General features: G+C 39.4%; 1 protein-coding gene across 3 annotated transcripts; it reads right to left on the reverse strand.

The window, feature by feature from the left end:
• Positions 1-5,123: 5,123 nt before the first annotated feature.
• On the reverse strand, positions 5,124-27,470 carry PRRG4 (proline rich and Gla domain 4). Of its 3 annotated transcripts, none has more exons than XM_086677735.1 (6): positions 27,020-27,321; positions 26,557-26,681; positions 19,070-19,233; positions 17,432-17,480; positions 16,117-16,249; positions 5,124-5,710 (listed from the first exon to the last, which is right to left on the reverse strand). In XM_086677735.1, exons 2-6 carry the CDS (start codon positions 26,657-26,659, stop codon positions 5,497-5,499), a joined length of 663 nt encoding a protein of 220 aa, XP_086533861.1. In that variant the 5' UTR covers positions 26,660-26,681; positions 27,020-27,321; the 3' UTR covers positions 5,124-5,496. The 3 variants fall into 3 exon arrangements, with proteins under 3 accessions (XP_086533861.1, XP_086533860.1, XP_025784855.1); XM_086677734.1 differs by lacking the exons at positions 5,124-5,710; positions 27,020-27,321 and adding exons at positions 9,354-10,451; positions 27,347-27,470; XM_025929070.2 differs by lacking the exon at positions 5,124-5,710 and adding an exon at positions 9,354-10,451 and having other exon boundaries at positions 27,020-27,306.

A 27,470-nucleotide genomic window follows, 5' to 3' on the forward strand; every position in this document is an offset into this window, starting at 1 on the left:
ATCTCAAAAAACATTTTTTTAATATATACTTTTGAGAGAGAGAGACAGAGAGAGAGAGAGAGAATGAGCAGGGGAGGGACAGAGAGAGAGGGAGACATAGAATCTGAAGCAGGATCCAGGCTCTGAGCTGTCAGCACAGAGCCTGATGTGGGGCTCGAACTCATGAACCGTGAGATCATGACCTGAACCAAAGTTGGATGCTTAACCAACTGAGCCCCCCAGATGCCTCTATTCCATTATCTTTTAATGTTTATTTACTTTTTGAGAAAGAGAGAGAGAGACCGACAGACAGGGTGAGTGGGGGAAGGGCAGAAAGAGAGGGAGACACAGAATCCAAAGCAGGCTCCAGGCTCCAAACTGTCAGCACAGAGCCCAACCCCACAATCAAAGGAATGAGAAGAAAAGCTAGTTACTAGGAGAAAATAATTGCAAAAGATTCATCTGATAAAGGAGTTACAAAGAACCCATAAACCGTGAGATCATGACCCGAGCCGAAGTGGGAGCCTTAATCAACTGAGCCACTCAGGCTCACCAACCCCCCCATTCCATTACCTTAAAGTAGCATGGTTTATTTGCCTACTGAAGGGCATCTTGGTTGCTTCCAAGTTTTGGTAATTGTAAGTAAAACTGTTATAAACACTGATGTGAGGGTTTTTGTGTGGATGTACATTTTCAACTCATTTGGGTAAATAATAAGGAGCATGATTGCTGGATCAAACGGTAAGCATAATTAGTTATGTAAGAAGCTGCCAAACTGTCCTCAAAAGTGACTGTACCATTTTGTACTTCAACCAGCAATAAATGAGAGTTCTTGTTGCTCTACATTGTCACCAGCACTTAGTGTTTGTGTTATAGATTTTGGTCATTTTAAATAGGTGTGTAGTGGTAACTCTTAGTTGCTTTTATTTGCAATTCTCTAATGACATACGATGCTGACATCCTTACTTGCCATCCACACATTTTCTTTGGTGAGGTGGCTGTTCAGTTCTTTTGTCCATTTTAAAAATCAGAGTTGTTAGTTTTCTTATTGTTGATTTCTAAGAGTTCTTTGTATAATTTGGACAACAGTCCTTTATCAGATGAGTATTTTGCAAATATTTTCTCCCAGTAACTAGCTTCTCTTCTTGTTCCCTTGATTAAAGTAATTTTAAGGAGGGGCGCCTGGGTAGTTCAGTCAGTTAAGCTTCTGACTTCAGGTCAGGTCATGATCTCGCCGTTCGTGAGTTCAAGTCCCACATCTGGCTCTGTGCTGCCAGCTCAGAGCCTGGAGCCTGCTTCGGATTCTGTCTCCCTCTCTTTCTGCCCCTCCCCCCTCGAGCTCTGTCTCTCAAAAATAAACATTAAACAAAAAGATTTTTTAAATAAACAATAAGAAAATTTTAAAAATTATAATTTTAAGGAGTATAAGTATTAACATTTGTGTATAACTCAATTGGATCCAAAAAAATTTTGAGGTAGTCTAAATGTTTAGCATGAAGTAATGTTTAATAATAACCAGTGTTTATTTATGGGTATGATGCTTAGTATAACTTTTTAAAAACCTTTATTTTTAAATAATCTCTACACCCCCATGAGGCTTGCCCTCACGACCCTGAGGTCAAGAGTTAGATACTCTGCTGAGCCAGCCAGGTGCCTGGATACTCAGTATTACTTAATATGTTTCTCTTAAGCTGGAAGCAATGTTATTCCCATAATTTAATATAACATTACTACATTTTCTTATCATTTTTAAGTTATGTATAGATATAGGCCACAGAAATAAATTCAGTTTTAAGGAGTAATATATTTGCCTCAAACAACATATTAAATACTAAAACTGTGTTAAGGGGCACCTGGGTGGCTCAGTCGGTTGAGTGACTGACTTCAGCTCTGGTCATGACCTCACGGTGAGTTCAAGCCCCACGTTGGGCTCTGTGCTGACAGCTCAGAGCCTGGAGCCTGCTTCAGATTCTGTGTCTCCCTCTCTCTCTCTGCCCCTCCCCCGCTACTGTTCTGTCTCTCAAAAATAAATTAAAACGCTAAAAAATTTTTTAAAAAACAACTGCATCAAAGAAAATAGCACTTCAGGGCACCTGGGTGGCTCAGTCGGTTAAGTGTCCAACCCTTGGTTTTGGCTGGGGTCATGATCTCATGGCTTTGTGGGTTTGAGCCCCATATTGGGCTCTGGGCTGGTGGCACAAAGCCAGCTTGGGATTCTCTCTCTCTCCCTCTCTCTCTGCCCCTCCCTCACTTGCACTGTCCCTGTCTCTCTCAAAATAAATAAACTTAAAAAATAAAAAGGAAAATAGCACTTTCACAAGTGTAACAAAATTGTTTAAATAGAAGGCTAGCCCCACTTAAATAGAAGATATTCACAGCAACACCATGCTGTAAACACTGTTTTGAAATGCGCTATTCACGTTAAATTCACAATATTTTTCGCATTACATAAGAAGAATGTTTAATTGAAACAAGTAACAGTTATTTAGTATAAAGTTTATTCACATGTATAAAAGTGTCTGGATTTAAGGAAATCCATTAAAACAAAAATATAATTAAGGCTGTAAGAAAAATGTGCATTCAAAACAATGGTTGAAAGTGGAATGTATCAGTATATGTCATATGTGTTCCTAAATGTCACGTAGATAGGATCTACAAAAGACTCTAGTTTTTTTTCTTTTAATTGAATATCTTAATTTTAATTTTTTTTCAATATATGAAATTTATTGTCAAATTGGTTTCCATACAACACCCAGTGCTCATCCCAAAAGGTGCCCTCCTCAATACCCATCACCCACCCTCCCCTCCCTCCCACCCCCCATCAACCCTCAGCTTGTTCTCAGTTTTTAAGAGTCTCTTATGCTTTGGCTCTCTCCCACTCTAACCTCTTTTTTTTTTCCTTCCCCTCTCCCATGGGTTTCTGTTAAGTTTCTCAGGATCCACTTAAGAGTGAAAACATACGGTATCTGTCTTTCTCTGTATGGCTTATTTCACTTAGCATAACACTTTCCAGTTCCATCCATGTTGCTACAAAGGGCCATATTTCATTCTTTCTCATTGCCACATAGTACTCCATTGTGTATATAAACCATAATTTCTTTATCCATTCATCAGTTGATGGACATTTAGGCTCTTTCCATAATTTGGCTATTGTTGAGAGTGCTGCTATAAACATTGGGGTACAAGTGCCCCTATGCATCAGTACTCCTGTATCCCTTGGGTAAATTCCTAGCAGTGCTATTGCTGGCTCATAGGGTAGGTCTATTTTTAATTTTTTGAGGAACCTCCACACTGTTTTCCAGAGTAGCTGCACCAACTTGCATTCCCACAAACAGTGCAAGAAGGTTCCCGTTTCTCCACATCCTCTCCAGCATCTATAGTCTCCTGATTTGTTCATTTTGGCCACTCTGGCGTGAGGTGATATCTGAGTGTGGTTTTGATTTGTATTTCCCTGATGAGGAGTGACGTTGAGCATCTTTTCATGCGCCTGTTGGCCATCCGGGTGTCTTCTTTAGAGAAGTGTCTATTCATGTTTTCTGCCCATTTCTTCACTGGGTTATTTGTTTTTCGGGTGTGGAGTTTGGTGAGCTCTTTATAGATTTTGGATACTAGCCTTTTGTCTGATATGTCATCTGCAAATGTCTTTTCCCATTCCGTTGGGTGCCTTTTAGTTTTGTTGGTTGTTTCCTTTGCTGTGCAGAAGCTTTTTATCTTCATAAGGTCCCAGTAGTTCATTTTTGCTTTTAATTCCCTTGCCTTTAGGGGATGTGTCAAGTAAGAAATTGCTGCAGCTGAGGTCAGAGAGGAAAAGACTCTAGTTTTTAAAAATTACAGACATTATAGACACTCCTCTAATAGTATAAATGCTATACACAATATTTCAAAGCAAAATAATAACTGATAAAAATAGAATTCACATTAAATTAGAACAAAAACAGTTCTAGAACAAAAAATTAAGCTTTTGAGCAGCACTAACAAACCTTTTCTTATCAAAAAATTCTCTTGTACCTATATAGGAAAAGCACACACACACATAAATTATCTGAGAGGTAGAAAAATTGATTTGAATTTTACAGGCCAATGGGAAACCAAAGATACAGAAGACACTGTTGTTCTAGTTTTTATAGTTTCAAGAGTTTTTACCCCACTCTGTATTCATTCAGAGGGTACAATATTGTTTTTCAAAGTTTATTTATTTATTTTGAGGGAGAGAGAGAGAGAGAGAGAAAGAGAGAGAGAGAGAGAGAACAAGTACGGGAGGAGCAGAAGGAGACAGAGAGAGAGAATCCCAAGCACACTCCACAGGGTTAGCGCAGAGCCTGATGCTGGGCTCAGTCCCACAAACCGAGCTGAATCATGACCTGAGCTGAAATCAAGAGTCAGACACTTAATTGACTAGGCCACCCAGGTGCTCCTATTATTATTTTTAATGTTTATTTATATATTTTGAGAGAAAGTGAGAGGGAGAGAGAGAGAGAGAGAGGCGTCTGTGTGCACATCTGCACAAGCAGGGGAGGGGTAGAGAGAGAGGGAGAGAGAGAATCCCAAGCAGGCTCCATGATCAACACAGAGCCCATTGCAGGGCTTGATCCCATGACCATGAGACCACAGTCTGAGCTGAAATCAAGAGTCAGATGCCACCCACATGCCCCATCAGAGGGTACATTATTAAATGAAAAACTTTGACACAATTTGTGCTCTTTGATTTTTTCATTTTGAAAAAACAATATTCTGTGTAGAATTAAATATCCTATTGAAGGTATAACCTTTTAATGCCTATTTGTCTTTTTTCGTGTCCAGTTGCCTTTTTATACCCATATTCCATCATTTCCTGATTGTAATGGAGGAGTTGTAATGATCTAGTTAAAGACAAACTGTGTTTCAAAGTGTTGTTTTTTTTAAATTTATTTAAGTAATCTCTGCACCCCACATGGGGCTTGAACTCACTACCCCAAGATCAAGAGTCCCATGCTCTTCCACCGGAGTCAGCCAGGCGCCCCTAAATACAAACCTTATTTCAAAATAGATTTAATGGTTAACACTAATAAGTTTCTTGGGGAAGAAGCACAAATAAAACAGATCAAACAAAAAAAATCCACTACCCAAAGTACTACAAGAATTCAGACTGCTGAATGAGAGAAATATATGCCAATAATTTTATATTAAGATATTTTTCTTTCTATTATTATAAGCAGTTACCAGTTATGGAATTAATATACAATGTTATATTAGTGTCAGGTACAACATATGTTCAACAATTCTATACGTTATTCAGTGCTAACCATGATAAAGGTAGTCCCCATCTGTCACCAATGTTTAAAATATTATTGACTATATTTCCTGTGCTGTACTTTTCATCCCTGTGACTTATTTATTTTATAACCAGAAGTTTATACCTTTTAATCCCTTTTATCTATTTCATCCCATCTCCCCACCCACCTTCCCTCTGACAACCATCAATCTGTTCTCTGCATTTAAGGGTCTGTTTGTTCATTTTGTTTGTTTGTTTCTTAGATTCTACCTATATGTGAAATCATCTGGTATTTGTCTTTCTCTGTGTGACTTATTTAGCATAATACCCTCTAGGTCCATCCATGTTGTCTTAAGTAGCAAGATCTCATTCTTTTTTTTATGGGTGAGTGATACTCCATTATATGTATGCCACATCTTCTTTATCCATCTGTTGATGGACACTTGTGTTGCTTCCATGTCTTGGCGATTGTAAACAATTCTGCAATAAAACATAGGGTTATCTTTCTGAATTAGTGTTTTCATTTTTCATTTCCTTTGGGTAAATACACAGTAGTAGAATTACTGGATCATAAGTTTTTTATCTTTACTTTTTCGAGGAACCTCTGTACTCTTTTCTACAGTGTCTGTACTAATTTAAATTCCCCACGAAAAGTCCATGAGATTCCTTTTTTTCCACATCCTTGCCAACACTTATTTCTTGTCTTTTTTGATACTAGCCATTCTGACAAGTATAAGGTGGTATCTCATTGTGGTTTTGATTTGCATTTCCCTGATGGCTAGACATTTTCAGCATCTATTCATGTGTCTGTTTTCCATCTGTATGTCTTCTTTGGAAAAATGTCTGTTCAGTTCTTCTTCCCACTTTTATTAAAAAAAAATTTTTTTTCAACGCTTATTTATTTTTGGGACAGAGAGGGACAGAGCATGAACGGGGGAGGGGCAGAGAGAGAGGGAGACACAGAATTGGAAACAGGCTCCAGGCTCTGAGCCATCAGCCCAGAGCCTGACGCGGGGCTCGAACTCACGGACCACGAGATCGTGACCTGGCTGAAGTTGGACGCTTAACCGACTGCACCACCCAGGTGCCCCGCTTCTTCCCACTTTTAAATTGGATTGTTTGTTCAGTGTTGAGTTGTATAAGCTCTTTATATATTTTGGATATTAATTCCTTGTTGGATGTATCATTTGCAAATATCTCCCATTCAGTGGGTTGTCTTTTTGTTTCGTTGATGGTTTCCTTTGCTGTGCAGAAGCATTTTATTTTGGTGTAGTCTCATACCACATTTTCCTTTGTATAAAGCATTATGAGCTCAACATTGGATGTTTTACAAATACCAGGGATTTCACAACCTTAGTGATAAATTCTAGATTAATTCAAGTTAGAGCAACAGTTTTACCCTAAATGATGGCATATAACAAATCTAGGCTACTGCTGGGAGAGAGGGGTTGTCATAGTTTCTGAAGTTAGCTTTGCAATTAGACTCTCGTGTGTCAGTGGTAGTAAACAAGTTCAAGGAATATTTCAAATTATGATTCAATAAGAGAAACATCTTATCTTATATTTTTCTTTTCTTTTAAAAGTTTATTTATTTAAATAATCTGTATACCCAATGTGGGGCTTGAATTTATGACCCTGAGATTAAGAAAGGCATGCTCCTCTGACTGAGCCAGCCAGGTGCCTGTCTTATATTTCTATTCATCCTAAGAAATACATGTGTGTGAGAATATGTACACCTATGTGTCATATATGTACTTATATATGTTTATGTATGACATATGTATGACATATATGACAAGTGCTCATAAATTTCTCATACAGACTTAGTATTAATAAGATCCTTGTTTTTAATAATTTGAGACAATGCAATTCTAGACACATACATATATATATATACCTATATGCACTTATGTATATATGACAAATGGTCATCAATTTTTCATACAGAACTAGAATTAATAAGGTCCCTGTTCTTTGTAATTTGAGACAGCATAATTCTATAGGTATGAGATGGGCCTGGAAAAGTGTGCTTGCCCTTTCTAAACCTAGCTCTCACCAACATGTTAGATTTAGGGCAAGTTATCCTTCTACACCTCAGTCTGACTGCTACAAAATGAGCAAAGTAGAATTTGCCTCTGACATTTTATTTTTTATTTTTTTAAAGTTCTTATTTATTTATTTATTTATTTATTTATTTATGTTTATTTTTGAGACAGAGACAGAGTGTGAGTGGAGGAGGGGCAGAGAGAGAGAGGGAGACACAAAATCCTAAACAGGCTCCAGGCTCTAAGCTGTCAGCACAGAGCCCGATGTGGGGCTCGAACTCACAAACCATGAGATCATGACCTGAGCTGAATTTGGATACTTAACTGACTGAGCCCCCAGGTGCCCCTGCCTCTTACATTTTAAAGAAAATTAAAATAAGGGCAAAGTGCAAAGTTACATCAGAAAAGTACCTATGGAAAGTCAAGGTATGATTAATAGTAATTTTCTTTTTTTTTTTAAATAATCTCTACACCAAATGTGGGGCTCAAACTCATGACCTCCAGATCAAGACTTGCATGTTCTACTAAGCCAGCCAGCTGCCCCATAATGGTAAAATTTTTATAGGTAATGTAGGACGCTTTAAAGAGACTACTTTTGGGGTACCTGGCTGGCTCAGTCAGTGGAGAACGTGACTCTTGATCTCAAGGTTGTGAGTTCAAGCCTCACATTGGGCATGGAACCTACATAAAATAAAGATTAAAAAAAATTTTTTAAGACTTCTTTTCCTGGGGTGCCTGGCTGGCTCAGTTTGTGGAGCATACAACTCTTGACCTTGGGGCTGTGAGTTTGAACCCCACAGTGGGTATAGAGATTACTTAAAAATAAAATCTTTAAAAAAATAAAAATACTCTTAAAAATTGAGAATAAACTGAGGGCTGATGGGGAGTGGGAGGGAGGGAGGGTGGGTGATGGGCATTGAGAAGGGCACCTGTTGGGATGAACACTGGGTGTTGTATGGAAACCAATTGACAATAAATTTCATATTAAAAAAATAAAAATAAAAAAGTAAAAAGACTACTTTTTAAAATTATACCTAAATTTTGCTAGATGGTTTCTTTGTGCCAAGCAACTGAAGAGACCCCATAATCTAGAAGGATAAAGTGGTTGCTGTCTGAAATGATTAAGGTCTTGCTTGTATCTGCCTTAAGATCATGTTGTCTTAAAAGAGGCATATACACTCACACACACATATTGTAATGATAATTTATACTTTGTAAACATTTAATTGGAAGGAATTACCAAATACATGTGGGTTTTAGTTTCACTTCTGTAAAAATTATAAAACAAAATACAATTTACACATTGTCTTAAATAATTGGAAAATGCAATGCCTAGCAAAACAAAAAGAACAGAATTTTCTATTTTATTTGTCAGGAGTATGTTATTTCTTAAGTTCCTGCAAAGAGAAAACAAATTCACATTTACATCCACACCCACTAACATAAATGTGTGCAAACACACTCACTCCAGAGGTTTATAGCTTATATTCTACTACATTCTTAAGGAAGACTAGTCATATCTACAATTAGAAGAAGAGACAAAAAGTATAGGTTAAAACGATTACTTATGGTGTTTTGGGTCTAGACATTAAGAGGTACAAGGGGTTGTTGATAACTTTAGTTGGTATTATTATTTTTTAAAAGGTTATTTTATTTTTTTAAATGTTTATTTTTGAGAGAGAGCAAAGCAGGGGAGGGGCAGAGAGAGAGGGAGACAGAGGATCCCAAGCAGGCTCCATGCTGATAGCAGTGAGCTCGATGTGGATCTCAAACCCACGAACTGTGAGATCACGACCTGAGCCGAAGTCAGACACTCAAACAACTGAGCCACCCAGGCGCCCCTAGTCAGCATTATTTTTTTTTTAATTTTTTTTTAACGTTTATTTATTTTTGAGACAGAGAGAGACAGAGCATGAACGGGGGAGGGTCAGAGAGAGAGAGACACAGAATCCGAAACAGGCTCCAGGCTCTGAGCTGTCAGCACAGAGCCCGACGCGGGGCTCGAACCCACGGACCGCAAGATCATGACCTGAGCCGAAGTCGGCCGCCCAACCGACTGAGCCACCCAGGCGCCCCTAGTCAGCATTATTTTAATAGCAGAAAAGTAAATTAATTTTTCTAGGTTCTCAAACTATTATTTATAAACTTCAACACATTTTCAAGATAAATAATTATATATAGTGATACATAGATAATTTAGCAATGAAAATGGATATGTCAGTAGAATGGGCAACTTTATCAAGTTCTAGTCACTCCTAGATTTGAAGCCTATGTATTTATTTGACAGTATTACAGTCCTTGCAAATCCTTGCCATTGCAACCCTATACTATCTGAAGAACTAACTCTCTAGCAAGTGATTTTTCTTTAAATTACTCCCTACTCCCCATAGCAAAACATGACTGACAGCAATTGTTAACAACTAAAACCTACAAATTATGGTTCAATACTATGCAATTATTTAAAATGTAAAACCCAGTGATTAAGGCCACCAATTTATACTGAAGTATCAAGTTTTGTAAAGTATTTCCAACCAAAAAGAAATCCTAATAAAGGGTGAGTCCAATATGCTGACTTTGGATAATCTACTGATCAGAAATCATTTTTTTTTATATTCAATGCAAGAAATCTATAACCTTTATCTGTACAAAGGATATTTACTACTTCTAGCTATGGCATCCATAACAGAGTTTTTGAACCATTAAAATAAACAAAAAAGTGCTCTCTTCTTTACTGCAAGGACATGGAATCAAAGTTTCTTATCAAGCTGATAATGATCAAGTTCAGGTCCAAGATGCCAACAGAACTTCTGTGGTGTGGTACACATGCTTATTCTTTCTTTGTCCTTAGAGTTTGTCATAAAGGCTGATATGACATGTCTCTTTGGTTCAGGGAAAACAAACCATTCAAATAACATGAATCTCCTTTTTCACCATGATGGGCTTAGTGAGATGGGAGCGACATAGACTTTTTAAATACTCGAAACCCTTTTGTTGGCCCGGGATATGGTGGCGGTGGGGAAACATTGTGTTTTCTGGTCAGTGCCACTGCCTGTTCATAAGAAGGTAATCCTGTGTCCTCTACGGAAGGTGGTGATGGAGTCAAGGCAGCCTCCTCAGGTCTTCTGAAAATGATGGAGGGAGTGTGCCGGCCCCTTCTTACATAGGTGGCTGAAGAACTAAACGGAGAGACTGCGGTTAGATCTAGAAAGGCAGCATTTTAGGTTAAAATGGCAATAGTATAAAACCCAACTGACTATGTTGATAAAAGTTGATCAAAAGCTTATCAAAAGTTGAACTTTTCATAAAAGTTGTTGTTATTACTATAACAACAGTTTTATTTTACACATAAACTCTGATGAAAGAGCAAGCGTTTTGGAGTCAGACACAGGTATGAAACTGGATCCTATCATTTCATAGCTACGTGACCAAAGGCAAGTAATCTAACTCAGTTTCCTCCTCAATAAAATGTGGATAATAATAGCTACCTCAACAGAGTTGTATTGTGTGGATTCAGAAAGATGTCGTATTTAAAGTGTCTAAGCAGTGTCTGGAACACTATAATAAGGGCTCAAAACATACTAATTCCCTTTTTCTTCCACTCCTGACAGAGAACTTTCTCAAAATCTGTTGTGAAACCAAATCCTTTCTTGTTGAAAGGCAGCATTACTCCAAGCCAAGGGAAGTGATGTCACAGAGATAATCACAACAGGTGATGCCTGTCTCTCTCCTATTGCCCCTGCAGTCCTGCTGCCTGGTCCATTCCTCCTAAACAGCACTTCTGTCATGTCCCTCTTCCCTGCAAAAGTGTAACCTGAAGCCTACTTTCCACTGAGTCAAGTTCAACTCCATGCCTGCTTTTTAGAGCCTCCCTTATCCTGGCCTCACCTTATTTTTTACAGCTTTTTGCTCTTGTGAAAAGTACTATGTGCAATGCATTCTCTGTCCTGCCTCTGTGTTTTCACTGGCATTGTTTGCTTTCTCAGATTATTGTCTTTTCCGCACTCCATTGACCTAAGACCAACAATTTTAAAAAATATGGCCTAGTTCAAGCCCCACCATTTTCACAAAACTTTGTCAGCTACACCAGCCAATGAAAATTAATATGCAACACGGGTCTGGTGTTTTGAACCTTTGTTTTCCCTTCTCACTATTGAATTACCAATTATAATTTAAACATTAGTAAATTTATCTGTTTAGACTGTGAAGTGGGCTGTACATGAAGCACTTATGCATAAATCAAGTTCATAGAGCTATGGCTGATAAGACAGAATTCATAGGTTAATCCCCAACTTCTAGACAATATTTACAATATTCTTCCTAATAAGAGTTAAGCAGATGCAAAATACTGGAAACTTTTCCAAACCAAGGCAGTCAATTTGCACCTTGGAACACCTTTTCCTTGGAGGTAATAATGAGATATGAAACTAGAGGGAAGGAGACAGGATGACTAGCCTTTCAGTTAGCTGGGGGTGACTGAGAGCATCCATCACAAGCTTACTTAGAGGGCTCCACACAATTCCTCCTCTGCCAGAAATCTGGAACATAGTCATGGTAGGCTAGTCACTTGCCACATTCATTAGCTTATGACCAAAAGTTCTATTTGTTTGCTGACAGAGAATAGGAGAGACAAGTGTTTTATTTGAACAAATAAAATTTTCCGTGTCTACTTTCAAATTTTAAGATATAGAGACAGAGGCACATGGGTGGCTCAGTCGGTTACATGTAAGGCTCTTGATTTCGACTCAGGTCATGATCTCACAGTTCATGGGTTTGAGCCCTATGTTGGGCTCTGAGATGACAGCATGGAGCCTGCTTGGGATTCTCTCTCTCCCTCTGTCTCTGCCCCACTCCTGCTTGTGCGTGAGTGTACGCGCTCATGCCCTCTCTCTCTTTCTCACAAAACAAACAAACTTTAAAGATATAGAGACAATATAAAAATTATTAAATAATCTACACAGTGATTTCTTATATACATCTTAAATGATTCATATCAGAAAGTATGCACCAATAACATTTCAAATAAACTGACATCATCTTATGCCCATTTTTCTCCGTAAAATACAGGAACTAAGAAATGAAAAGATCTTATTTCCCATTTCTTGGCATGTTTGGACAGAGGAATGAGACAATTTTTCTGACAATAATCTTATTTTTTACTTTTTTCTTTCTCAAATATTTTCTCACCCTTCCCCCACTTCCAGACTTGTGAAATACAGAAAGAGAACAAATAACTCTGCTAGAAGAATTTCTTGGGATAATAGATGAAAAGTACTTTAGTAAGTGTTTAAAAGTTAATCCCCAAATAAGAGAATATCTCATAAATCTAGTTTTTAATGTCCCCTAAAATTCAAAAGGTTGTTCTGGGGATCAAAGTGAGAAAACAGATGTAAAACCGATGTGTGAACTGTATAGCATTATACTACAACACTAACATTAATAACTAATCCTACTTTTATTTTTTTTATGATTTTTTAAAGTTTATTTATTTATTCTTAGTAATCTCTATACCCAACGTGGAGCTTGAACTCACAACCCCAAGATCAAGACTCCACACACTCTATGGACTGAGCTAGCCAGGCACCTCACTAATATTGCTTTCAAAATACGAGATGGGCACCTGGGTGACTCAGCTGAGCATCGGACTTTGGCTCAGGTCATGATCTTGCAGTTTTGTTTTTTTTTTTTTTCTTTCCAGGAAGCAACTTTATTTGTCTTGATCTTGCAGTTCTTGAGTTTGAGCCCTGTGTCGGGCTCTGTGCTGTCAGCACGGAACCCACTTCAGACCCTCTGTCTCCCCCTCTGCCTCCCCCTCCCCCCCTTGTGCTCTTTTTCTCTCTCTCAAAAATGGATAAACATTCAAAAATACAAAATAAAGAGATATTACGGGTGCCTGGCAGGCTCAGTCGGTAGAGCATGCGACCTCTTGATCTCCAAGTCAAGAGTTCAAGCCCCCATGGTGGGTATAGAGATTACGTAAATAAATAAACTTTAAAAAATAAAATAAGAGAGGGGCGCCTGGGTGGCGCAGTCGGTAAAGCATCTGACTTCAGCCAGGTCACGATCTCGCGCTCCGTGAGTTCGAGCCCCGCGTCGGGCTCTGTGCTGACAGCTCAGAGCCTGGAGCCTGTTTCCAATTCTGTGTCTCCCTCTCTCTCTGCCCCTTGCCCGTTCATGCTGTCTCTCTCTGTCCCAAAAATAAATAAACGTTGAAAAAAAAAATAATAAAAATAAAATAAGAGATATTCAGGGTTTTTAAATTTTACAACAACATACACAGAAAACATACATAATAATGGCACTACTTTGCTACCTTTGTATTCTGCTTCTAACCTAAAGCAGGGAAGAAGCTACAAGATTTCAGAGAAAAAAAAAAAAAAGCATAAGGTAAGAAGATATAGTGGTGCAGAAAGTAGAAAAATGAAGAAAAACAAAAGAGAAGAAGACGCCATGCATGAGGACACTGAATAATGGCTAGGCTATCACAGACCTTGAGTGCAATTATTAAACATGAGAGTATACACGAACCTTTTGGGAAAGACATTATGAATGGGGTGGAAAAGAAAGATAAAAGGCAAGAAGAGTCTCCATAGTCAATTTTGCCTGTATCTTCATTAGCCTGTGAGTTTACAGGACTCCCTCCCCTACTTGTGGAGAAAGCCACCCTGAATAAAATATTAGTCAAAAGTCCTAGAAAATGGAAAGACCTTGCTCATTTTCTATATTAAATAAGGTAAATTAATAGAAGTCTCTCAGCTTAAAAGATAGTGGCTTAAGAAGAATTAAGTAAGTTCTTCCTTACTTTCTCTCGTTTCTCAAAATTTTCCAGGATTTACAGAGCTCTCTGACAAACTCCTTTGTCCATGCGCACAGGTCATGTTAATGCCTCAGGGAGCTGCTCAGGAATTCCAGCTTGGGGATAGAATTACAATATATGTTGCCCCTGTCCTCCACCCTCTTTCTGCACCTTTGTTGTGGGCATCCTTGAAGGCTCTGTCCTTTTCCATCTGTCTTTTCGTCACACTTACAATATTCGCCTACTCTCGTGGCTTCAGTTTTTTTTTTTTTTTTTTAAGTAATATTTATGCCCAACGTGGGGCTCAAAGTCATGATCCTGAGATCAACAGTCACATGCTTTACCAACCTGAGTCAGCCAGGCACCCCATGGCTTTAGTTTTTATTCTCCAGTAGATGAATCCTAATTCCACATTTGTTGTCCTAAACTCTTAACTTACGATGAAGAAAAAATTTTTATTGTGGCAAAATATATATAACATAAAATTTGCCATTTTTAACCATTTTTAAGTGTTGCAACTTAGTGGCATTAATTATATTCACAATGTTATTCAACCATCACCACCATTTGCATAACTCTTTCATCAGCTGGTCATGGTCATGAGCTTTTCATAGATTTTGAAAGTGTGAATAGGGATATGTAAGCATCAATTTCAAATAGCCTGGTTAGCACTTAGTACTTTTTTTTATTTTTATTTTTATTTATTTTTTTTTTATTTTTTATTTTTTTTTTTTAACGTTTTTTTATTTTTTGGGACAGAGAAAGACAGAGCATGAATGGGGGAGGGGCAGAGAGAGAGGGAGACACAGAATCGGAAACAGGCTCCAGGCTCTGAGCCATCAGCCCAGAGCCCGACGCGGGGCTCGAACTCACGGACCGCGAGATCGTGACCTGGCTGAAGTCGGACGCTTAACCGACTGCGCCACCCAGGCGCCCCAGTACTTTTTTTTAAATGAGGTTATTGTTACACTTACTCACCTACACTTACTGAGAAGGTAATAGAGATAATGTAGAAGAGAATAACTTTTCATTTTTATGAGGATGCTGAGATTCTATTATCTAAACAATTATGGCTTTTATGAAGCCTTATGAAGCTTTATTAAGTGCTATTATCTTCAAGTGGTAACCATTTTATTTCATTCATTTTTATTTAAAATATCAATAAAAATGTTTGAATTTAAAACAAGTTACACTGATTTCATTGGGTAGCCACATGGCTAGATCTGCTCATACTGGGACTCGGAGTAAATGATGGGACTTCTTGCTTCTGGAAACAATGTGAGGACACTGGTATCTGCCTCCTGCTTGAGAAGGAAATATTAAACACTCAAGTTGACACTTGTGAATTCTCTTATATTCTTTTGAAGGACCTTGGAAATAGTGTCAATAGATTGTTTATGGAAGTGTTAAATTAGGCAACCAAACCACTGTCACAGACTAGAGGAGACCAGAGGGACATGTCAACTAAATGCAGTGTGGTATCTTGACTGTGTCCTAGAGCAGAAAGAGGACATGAATGGCAAAATTGGTGAAATCTGAATAAGGTCTAAAGTTTAGTTAACAGTAACATACCAGTGTTGGTTTGTTTGTTTTACAAATGTTCTCTGGGAGTGTGAGATGTGAGATGTTAACAATGAGAGAAACTGGATGAAGGATGGGAAAACTCTGTATTATCTTGGCAACTTTCCTGTATATCTAAAGTTATTCCAAAATAAAAAAAAAAATTTACTTAAAAAAAACAGGCAGCCACTTTTATCCATTTAAAAATAACGACATAGAGGAGTGCCTGGGTGGCTCACTTGGTTAAGCATCTGATACTTGGTTTCAGCTCAGGTCATGATCTTGTGGTTCGTGGGATCAAGCCCTGCATCGGGCTTTGCTCTGGCAGTGCAGAGCCTGTTTGGGATTCTCTCTCCCCGCCTTTCTCGGTCCCTCCCATGCTTACAATCTCTCTTTCTCAAAATAAATAAACATTACAAAAATTTTTTTAATAAAATAACAATATAGAATGTATAATAGTGAATTAAATGTTTTTACTTGGTACTTACCCTGGATATTGTTGCCTGTTACACTTGGTGATACAAAGATAGTAACCAAGTAATCCAAAAATAACCAAAAATACTCCAGCAGCAATTAATCCAGTCAGAAGGCCCATGACATCAATTTTTTCTCTGTTGCCATCTTAAGAGAAGTCATTTAGTTAATATTTATTTAATATTTTAAAATCATTAAAAATATATACTAACTGGAAAGCACTACCTATGATTTCAATAAATTTAACACTGGATCTAAATATTCTATTAAGCATCTAATAATATTGATTTTTCTAAAAAGTCTTTGTGTTAGCGACATGACCCGAAAAATTTGTAAATGGCACTTTCTAAAAGTCCTAGTTATAGTTTCATTTATTTTATTTAATTTTTTTTAAGTTTATTTCTTTATTTCCAGAGACAGAGAGAGAATCCCAAGCAGGCTCCACACTCAGCGTGGAGCCCAACATGGGGCTCAATTCCTTGACCCTAGGATCACAAGCTGAGCCAAAATCAAGAGTTGGATGCTCAACCAACTGAGCCACCCAGGTGCCCCTCATTTACTTTAAATAGATCATATTAAATGAATAGTATTTAAGACTAAACATATTCTAGGGTGCCTGGCTGGCCAAGTTGGAAGAACAGGTGGCTCCTGATCTCAGGGTCATGAGTTCAAGCCCCATGTGGGGTGTAGAGATTACTAAATAAGTAAATAAACTTAAAAAAAATACTAAACAAAACATTCTTTGTCTAACTAGGCACATTTCAGTATTAAATACACAGATAAATGTACTAAGAAACACTAGCATAGCAATGTAATAAAGTCTCCTCAGAGCTGGGATTCTACCTGAGGGGAATGAAAGAGTTGGCAAAGAAGACTTGACTAAAAAGCAGCTACAAATGATAAATATAGATAAAATAAAGGATCTCCCCTCTGTAGAAGTTACTTAATTCTAACACTCTTAATTTACCTAGTAGCAGAAGTATTCCACTCACTTGCAATGGTAAAAGAGAAAAAAAAATTAAAATAGCTTACTACTTGGAACTAATGGAGTCCTACTTTTATTCTGTGCAAGTCTCGACTTAGCTGAGTTGTTTAAAACACCTTTAAGCCTATTATCTCATTTCCCTAGTATCTCACCAAACTTGATTTTCAGTGTGTAAAGATGAACGTGGCTTCCTCTGTCTTAGCCCAGTGTATAATTGAGAAATCTTCCCTGGGTTTACAAGGTATGTATGTTGAGCAACAACCAAACTCAAACAATGAAACTAAAATGTATTATAACAGAGAGAGGGTGGGAAAAACATTAAATTCGGTCAATTCTTGCCTTACCTGATTTTGTGGTTGGTCCTTTGATGGAATATTCTTGCCAAAATGCCAACTAAGAGAAAAGCAAACGTGCCAAGTTTATTTCATTGTTTTATTATCATTTCATTTGGTCCCAATGATCCACACAGGGGTGGTAAATTCTTGGCATGTGCCACAGGTAAGATACCAGTTTATTCAAGCTAGAGGGTGTGACTCATTCTAACTAAAGCACTAACACCCACCACTGTTTCTCCCAACTCTGAAATTGGTCAGGGGAGCTGGCCGTGCCAGCTCCCCACTGCTGTACCATGCCGTTCTCCCTTCACCTGCTCAGAGTCCCCACTCAGGCATCAGGTGAAACTATCAGTGGGTCAGTGACAGCACCAAAGGTGGGAGCTGAAACCGTGGACCCATTACCAAGTTTGAAAAGGAGTCTGAACTTTTCTGTGCTAGGTGGGCCCTAAGTTTGCTAGATTTTATTGAAAGGTATTGATTGAGAAAGACATCCCTGAGATTCTGTAAGTTCAGTGTTTCTTGAGAGAATGAAGCAGATTTTAAGGAACCATGATAAAATCATTCAATGGGTTTGTGACAAACAGAATAAAATTTCAACAGGCACAACTACAAAGTACGGACTTTGTTTTCCTTCTCCAAAAGATGTGGCAGATATCAGTGGGGAATGAGAGGCTGGGAGCAATTTTAGAAGAAAAAGGAACTAAGTTCCATTAATACCTGCATTTGAAGGATACCTGGAGCTCTTATTGACCAAAGAGTAAAACAGGACTCTTGAGGAAAGGAAAAAGGAGCTGTTATTTAATTTACAAAAGTAAAGAATTTGGATCACTTAACATTCTTTAAGAATGTGCCAGGTTATACAGGGATAGTGCTGTCCATTTTTTTTTTTTTTTTTTGTACTGTTCCAAGATTAATAGATAGGATTTAATTCTATTTTAAAGGAGAACATCTAGGGGGCATGTGGGTGGCTCAGTCAGTTGAGTGTCTGACTCTTGATTTTGGCTCAGTTCATGACCTCACGGTTTATGAGATCGAACCCTGAGTCGGGATCTGCAATGACAGTGTAGAGCCTGCTTGGGATTCTCCCTCTTTGTCCCTCCCCACCCCCTTCAAAATAAATTAAAAAAAGGGAGAACTTCTGAAAGTTTTTTCCCTTGAATTACACAGATATACCAAACAATAAACTCCTGAATGCAGAGACTATATATTTTGTATCTTCACTCTTTGGCAGAGCAGTTGACATAATAGATTGTTAATACATAACAGTAATCAGAAAAGATAAGGCCACTGATAGGAAAATTTCTGAGTCTAGAATGATTGAAGCTAACTAAGAGTCCGAGAACTAACTCAAATAATATCTTAAAATTTAATTCACTCTGCCTTATAATTGTTTTTGAATATAATAAACATTAAACACACAAAATCACAGCATAATTGACAACTTGCTAATTACTACAAGCCCATTTAATTAAATATAAAAACCAAGTTTAAATAGCTTAATTATCATTTTAAAGAAGTAAAGAGGGGTAACAGGTATACAATCTTGATTTTATTTTAACCATAAAATCTCTGATGACTGAGAGTGACACTTTAAGTATCATTTAATAATAATAATTTCCAGTCAATTAACATTATAAACCAAATTACCGTTTTGTCTTCATCCACAAAAATTTCTCTGGCTTCCTCATAATTACAAACTTCTTCTATGCACTCTCTTTCTAGGTCACCGGGTGTGAAGAGCTCCAAATCAAATCTATTGTATAGGAGGTGTCTACGTATGAAAAGGTTTGCTTCTTCTTTTGATGTGAAGACTAATAAAGAAATAGAAAGATTTCAAAGGTTGATAAAAGTAGGGCAGAAAATTTCTGTTTTAACTGTGGAAAAGTGAATAATTCTCTTGATGTAAGATTACACCAAATTTTCTTGTATGGTTTTAAGTCCTGACAAAAAGAAATCTCATCAGTAAAAATAATTTCTGTTATATATGAAATACATATACTAGCATAAGTATAATTTTGATTTATGTCCAAATTATTAGCATAAATTAAAATTATTTAAGTATCACTTTTCCCTCCAGACCATAACATTTCCAAGAAATGACAGGTCAGACTATTCTACTTCTAAAGGGTTGGCTCTCTATTATCTTGACTGAGAAAAATTAGTTTGGTGTCATGGACAGAGTATTGGACTAAGAGAAGACAGAGATTCTCGGTTTTGATTTGGCTTAGCTATTGGCTGTGTATCCTGGGATAGTCACTTACATCTCTGGTTTGCTATTTCTTCGTTTGTAAAATTGGAAAATGAACTAAATAATTACTAAGATCTTTTTATGTTTTAAAATTATAAATTCATACATTTATATTAATTTTTTTAATCAAAAAATTTTTTAATGTTTATTTATTTTTGAGAGAGAGAGAGAGACAGAGAGACAGAGTGTGAGCAGGGAAGGGGAAGAGACAGAGAGGGAGACAGAGTCCAAAGCAGGCTCCAGGCTCTGAGCTGTTGGCACAGAGCCTGATTTGGGGTTTAAACCCATGAACTGTGAGATTATAATCTGAGCCAAAGTTGGATGTTCAAGTGATTGAGCCACCCAGGCACCCCTAATTTAAAAAAAAAAAAATTAATGTTTATTTATTTAAAAAAAAAATTTTTTTTTTTTAACGTTTATTTATTTTTGACACAGAGAGAGACAGAGAATGAACAGGGGAGGGGCAGAGAGAGAGGGAGACACAGAATCCAAAACAGGCTCCAGGCTCTGAGCAGTCAGCACAGAGCCCGACGCGGGGCTCGAACTCATGGACCGTGAGATCATGACCTGAGCCGAAGTCGGACGCTTAACCGACCAAGCCACCCAGGCGCCCCATTGTTTATTTATTTTTGAGAGAGATGGAGCACGAGCAGGGGAGGGGAAGAGAGAGAGGGAGACACAGAATCTGAAGCAAGCTTCAGGCTCTGAGCTGTCAGCACAGAGCCCAACGTAGGACTCAAACTCACAAAGTGTGAGATCATGACTTGAGCCAAAGTCAGATGCCCAACCAACTGAGCTACCCAGGCATCCCAATGTATTAAAAATTTTAGAGCAAGTTTATACTAAAAACTTATAAAATTTTAAACTTCTAAGTTAATAAAATTATGTTAATTATAAGATTAATTAAAAGACATTCAGCCCCAGGATGCCTGGGTGGCTCAGGTTATGATCTCACGGTTTGTGAGTTCAAGCCTCATGTCAGGCTGGCTGCTGTCAGCTCAAGCCTGGAGACTGCTTTGGGTTCTGTGTCTCCCTCTCTCTCCTCTCTCTGCCCCTCCCTCGCTTGTGCTCTGTCTCTCTCTGTTTCTCTCTTAAAAATAAATAAATGTTAAAAAAAAAAAAGACATTCAGTCCCTCCTAAAGAATTAGTTCCTTCTACCTACCCTCCAAATATGTGTCTCCAATACTTTTTAAGACTCCCTCTATCTTTTCTGGGAAGGTAAATGGTAAACACGATAGAGTTTAGCACAGGTTGACACAAAACCAAAATGTCCCACCATGGCAGTATTTTAAAAACCCACAAACTTAAAACTCATTCTGGCATCACACAAAGAATGCTTAAAAAATCTTGCTCCTGGGGCACCTGGGTGGCTCAGTCGGTTAAGCGACTGACTCTTGATTTCCACTCAGGCCATGATCTCATGATTCCTGAGATCAAGTCCACATGGGGCTCTGCACTGACAGTGAGGAGCCTATTTGGGACTCTGCCCCTTCCCTTCTGTGTTCATGCATACTATAAATAATAAACATTAAAAAAAAAAAAAAAGAAATCTTGTTCCAGGTCACATTACCAAGACTGGAATTCAGAAACTGTGAAAACTACGACAAATGCTTAAAAGAATTTGGTATTTCTCACTGCTAACCATTACTATAAAGGAAGAATATATTAAAGTGGGCGACTGAAATACTGAGTACTAATGAGAGAGCATGGCTTGAAAGATTAATATTGATTTGTGAATGATCTCAGGTTAGCCATTTATTCTTAGTCCCTTGAGAACAGTCACACCTTGTCCAAGATATTTTTTTTCCACTAATCAATCACCTTTCCAAATAGGTCTGAATCTTATAGAGCTATTTTGTTCAATACAATAGCCATTAGGCACACATATGGCTATTGAGAACTGAACTACGGCCAATTTGAATTGAGATGTGCTATAAATGTAAAATATGCACTGGATTCGAAAGACTTAATTAAAAAAGTGAAATATATCAATGTCTTATATTGCTTATATTTGGAAATGATATTTAGGATATAATGGCTTAAATTAAATATATGAAAAACATATAATTTTATCAATTATTTTTACATTTTTAATATGGTTATTAGAAAATTTTAAATTTTGGGGGCACCTGGGTGGCTCAGTAGGTTAAGTGTCCCGACTTTGGCTCAGGTCATGATCTTGCAGCCCCCTGAATCAGGCTCTTTGCTGATAGCTCAGAGCCTGGAGCCTGCTTCAGAGTCTTTGTGTGTATCTCTCTCTGCCACTTCCTGCCTTATGCTCTGTCTCTCTCTCAAAAATGAAAAAACATTAAAAAAAAGAAAAGAAAAAAAGAAAATTTTAAATTATTTATGTGGTTTACATTATGTTTCTATTGGTCTGCATTATTCCAGCATATACATATCTATGTTATAAATAACATGTATGGGCTATTTGGACTGGGGTGGTGGGGAAGCTAGAATGGAATCACTGTTGATAACTGTTTTCAGAAATATTCCAGGGGCGCATGGGTGGCTCAGTCAGATGAGTGTTGGACTCCCTTTTTTAAAAAAAAATTTTTAATGTTTATTCATTTTTGAGAGACAGAGAGAGACAGAGCATGAGCGGGGAAGGGGCCACAGAGAGGGAGACACAGAATCTGAAATAGGATCCAGGCTCTGAGGTGTCAGCACAGAGCCCAATGCGGGGCTCAAACTCACAAACTGCGAGATCCTGACCTGAGCCAAAGTTGGACGCTCAACTGACTGAGCCACTCAGGCGCCCCTAGATGAGTGTTGGACTCTTGATTTTGGCTCAGATCCTGGTCCCAGGGTCATGGGATCGAGCCCCAAGTTGGGCTCTGTGCTGAGTATGGAACCTGCTTGGGATTCTCTCTCCCTCTGCCCCTCTCCCCTGCTCATGTTCTCTCTCTCTCTAAAAGGAAAAGAAAAGAAAAAAATATTCTAAAAGGCAAGCAGTATGATGAAATCTTTCTATTTTTTATTCTCCCTTGTCTTTTTTTTTTTTTTTCAACGTTTATTTATTTTTGGGACAGAGAGAGACAGAGCATGAACGGGGGAGGGGCAGAGAGAGAGGAAGACACAGAATCAGAAACAGGCTCCAGGCTCTGAGCCATCAGCCCAGAGCCTGACGCGGGGCTCGAACTCACGGACCGCGAGATCGTGACCTGGCTGAAGTCGGACGCTTAACCGACTGCGCCACCCAGGCGCCCCAATTCTCCCTTGTCTTCTTATAGATTTTATGCTACTACCAAATAGAGACAAAATGAAAAAATTTCCAAATCACCATCATCTCTCATTGGGATTCTTACATTGGTCCTCGAAGGGGTTGCCTTGCTTCCCTACAGTCTGTTTTTAACGTTGTGTTGTAGCCTCACTGGCTTCCATTGCACCTTTGTACTTGCTATTTCTCCTGAACAGAACTTTCTTCTTTCAGTTTGTTCTTCCATCTCCTTTAGGATTTTGTTCAATGTTAGCTTAACTCCCATCCCCACCCACCCACCTCTGGCACTCCCCTGTCCCTTACTATACTTTGTTTTTCTCCATAGCACTTATCACCATCAGGTGTTTTATATGTGTTACCCACTTACTTGTTACCACTGTTTCCCTCACTAGAAGAAAAAAATTCATTCAAGTAGGCATGCAGTTCCTGACACATACAAGGCACTCAAAAAACTTTACTAAATGAATGAATGAACTCAACTTTTCTATGTTGGGAAGAAACTCTTGGACCTAAATTCTACTAGTTAAAACAATTCATAGGTATAATCTGGTATTACTCAGTTTATTGTAGGTTTAAAATACTAAATCAGTGATGAAGTAACTCATGGCCTGCCTAACTTAGCTATACTTACTACATGAAATCTAATTTTAGAATGGAGAATTAGAAATCTGCTTTTGTATTGCTATTTCTCAGATGTGGTTAGATCTTTACATTTTATTGGCTAAGAAAGCAATGCAAATTTCTCACTGTTGGTCTTTCCTTCAAGCAGGTTATTTGAATTATAAAAATACTCTGCTCTCCATGGGCGACTGGGTGGCTCAGTTGGTTGAGTGTCTGACTTTGGCTCAGGTCATGATTCCACGGCTTGTGGGTTTGAGCCCCACATCTGGTTCTGTGCTGACAGCTTGGAGCCTGGAGCCTCCTTCAAATTCTGTCTCTGGCTCTCTTTGCACCCCCCCCCCCAAATATAAAATAACATTAAAAATTTTTTAAAAAAAGACTCTGTGCCCTCCAGATGGGATTCAATAGAACTACTTTCAACTTGAAAGGAAAGTAAGAAAGAGAGAATCATAAACATTTTTATTGTTCTTGGGATGATACTTATGCCAGTAAAATCTTCACCCCCAAATTAAACATGGCCTCCAGGGGCTGCTGTTTGCCACTTCCCTAAGTGTGAAAGTTCTGATTCCATCAGTGGTTGACCTCAGACTTTCAGTGCTTCATTAAACTTGTTCCTGCCACCCTTTTGATCTTAGGAGAAATACTGTCCTTTGTTGTTTGGGTCCTATGTAACTGTGAATTTGTTTGTTATCCAAAGAAGCAAACCTCCTGGTCCTGGGGCATTCGGGACTTCCTGTGAGAGTTCCTATTTTCCCTCCGCCCATTGCTGGAAGATATGTGGTCCTTAGTACTTTTGTATCTGCCTCCTCAGGTTCTCTTCCCATGTTGATTTCTCCCAGTTAAGGCTGTCCTAAGAGGCTGTCTCTGCTTTCCGATGTTTCAAACCCACCAACCCAGGGATTTTATTTGCTCCCTCTCTCCTTCTCCCTCTCTCATACCATGTTTTCTAAATAAACTCCTTTTAAGTCATTTCAACTCCACCCTTGGGCTTTATCAGAGTTTAGCTGAAGGTCCTTTATTTTCCTGGTTACTTTTCATATCGCCACTTATTATTGGCTTCTGTGCCATACAACTCTCCAGAGACAGAGTTACTGCTATTCTTTCCTCTCTCTGGAGCTCTCTGTCCCTACCTCTGTCACAGAGCTTATGGAGATTATCTCTTTACATCCTACCCTCTTTGCCAGATGAAGAGGTCTTCCAGGGCAGGGACTAGTCTTTCACTGCTGTATCTCCAGCACCTAGCATTGGGCCTGGCACATAGTATGTGATCATAAAGTGATTACTAACTGAACAAATTAGCTCTTTAAATATATAGGATTCCTTGGGGCACCTGGGTGGCTCAATCAGTTAAGCATCTGACTCTTGATTTCAGCTCAGGTGTGGTCTTGAGGTTTGTGGGATTGAGCCCCCCAATGGGCTCCACACTGACACCTCCGAGCCTGCTTGGGATTCTCTCTCTCCCTCTCTTTCTGCCCTTCCCCCACATGCTCTTTAAATAAATAAATAAATAAATAAATAAATAAATAAATAAATAAACTTAAGAAATACAGGATTTCTTGTTTACATTTCCCACAGATATTTCCAGTCTTTTGCACTCGAGTATGATCTCTAAATTCCTTCCATAGTCTGTGATGTCCTTGAGAATGTCTTTTATGTCTGTATTATGTGAATGAATGAATATACTCATAAGCATACTGGGGATCAGCACCTGGTCCCACTGAGTGTAGACCTTCAATCTTACATATGCGGTGTAATTTGGGAGGCACCGAGAAGGATCTCCTTCTAAAATCTGTCCCTATACTCACTAGCTAGCTTATCCATTGCCTAGAATTCTGCTATTAGGGTTTGACTCCTTTGGGTTAAGATACCTATCCTTTTGGGTTAAGATGTCCTATCTTAAAATACACACACACACACACATGCACACACAGACACACACCCTCCTGGAAGGTTTAATACACTCAGCTTTATTAATCATTAATAAGTTATCCAGGAGTATTAGTATAACAGATCCTTCCCAAATGAAAATGAGCTGAGACTAGATCTAATGAGAAGGAACAAGGGACAGGAATGTGTGGAGAACGAAGTAGATCCAAAATATTGGCACTGGGTAGGGAAGCATAATGGCTAGGCAGAGAGAAGGATGCTGAAACCAAAGCCAATTTTTTTTTCTTTTCTGACTTTTCTTTTTTTAAAGTTTATTTATTTTGAGAGAGACAGAGACAGTGCAAGTGGGGGCGGGGCAGAAAGAGAGGGAGAGAGAGAGAATCCCAAGTAGGCTCCTCACTGTTGCACAGAGTCCAATGTGGGGCTTGAACTCACCTAAACCAAGAGAGCGGAAACCAAGAGTCCAAAGCTTAACCAACTGAGCCATCCAGGCACCCCTCTTGTCTGTTTTTGTCTAAGATAGACTTTTAAAATGTGATCAGGAACCAGTCTATTTATGACCTGGAACCCGCAAGGTATGAAATTCTAGGTTAGCAAGCCCCAAGACTAATCTTCCCACAACCATCTGACTTCATCCAGATAATCAGACAATTTGATGTCAAAAAGCACCTCAGGGATCATTCTACTCCCCACTCCCATCATTTTACAGAGGAAGAAATTCAAGTGGAGAAGGGTTAAGTAACTTGCCCAGGGTCTTATCACAAGTCCAGACTAGATCCTGGACTCCTTGTCCATCTTTCCAGGAAGAACAAGTAATTATGCTCATTATAATTACCACATAGCCTCATCTAGAAAAACGGCACTCACTGATTTTCAGAAGGTGAAACAGGCTTTCCATTCAGTGAACCACAAACAAGGTCTTAAATATATATTTATCAAAAGTAACCTACAGAAATAAATTTGTATAAATTGTACCCAACATAACCACAACATTGCCAAATAAACCACAAATTAAACTAAGGGATATTTTGGTGCTTTTTATGATTGATGGGGGCATGTAATTTCAAAGACTACACTTTCTCGCTGGAGATCTGTAATACGTGGCTCGGGTTTCCGGGGCGGCGGGGAGGGTTCCTCGGAACGGAGGCCATGCTTACCTTCTTCTCCAGCATGCCCAGACTCCTTTGGACTTCTTGTGCAATGAGGAAACGCGAAGGTAACTATGCGCAGTTGGCTGAGAAAAACCAGAAGTGTAAACATAGTCTGGTAACTGCCAAACAAACTGAAACAAAATAACAACAGCAAAAAGTCAAAAAAGCCCCTGGCTCAGCGCTTTGAGTTTTCGTGGGAACTGAGTCACCTACCTGCTGCGCTCCCAGCAACCGCCTGACTGCGCCCCGCTCTCGGGTTTCGGTCACCCGGGCCCGACCCGCGCCCGGAAAGCGGCTCCGAGAGCGCCTAGTGACAAATGCTGCGCCCCCGGTGCTCTGCCGACTGCTGAGCGGACACCTGTCGCCGCGGGCAGCCCTCTACCTTCAGTTGCAATCGGACCCGGTCCGCGAGGGGGCCCCGCTCTGAGAAACCCATTCCCGGCCCTAGCCAAGCCGTCGGGCCCCGCACCTGAGGCTCTGGGCGCATGTTCCTGCAGTTCCCGGGCCGAAGCCCCGTCGGCGGGTGGTCCCTGCGGCCGCCAGACCCTCCGTCCCGGCGTCCCCGACCCCCAAATCTCGGCGACAATCCCGGCCTCTCTCTCCTCAAGGCCGGAGTGGCCTCCGCGTTCGGGCCGTGTAAGCGCCTGGGGTCTGCGGAGGGGCGCCCGGGGACGCGCGGCTTTAAGTTCCTGCCTTGATCCCGAGAGGCCGTGGAGCAGAGCAGTGGGAGAGGGAGGGCGGAGGCGGCTACCTGGGGAGCACCCGCCGCGCTCCTCCTCCCCGGGGGCCGGCCTACCTGCGGCGGGCGGGCGATCCGCGGGTGCTTCCCGAGCCGCCGCAGCTTCAGCCGGGAGCCTCGGGCGAGCCCCGCCGCCTGCATCCAGTTCTGGCCCCGCCTTGGCGCGCGGGTGGCAGGTTTT

Source organism: Puma concolor, chromosome D1 (assembly GCF_028749965.1).
Source record: "Puma concolor isolate L17-30 chromosome D1, mPumCon1.1.hap2, whole genome shotgun sequence".
NCBI classification, from domain to species: Eukaryota; Metazoa; Chordata; class Mammalia; order Carnivora; family Felidae; genus Puma; species Puma concolor.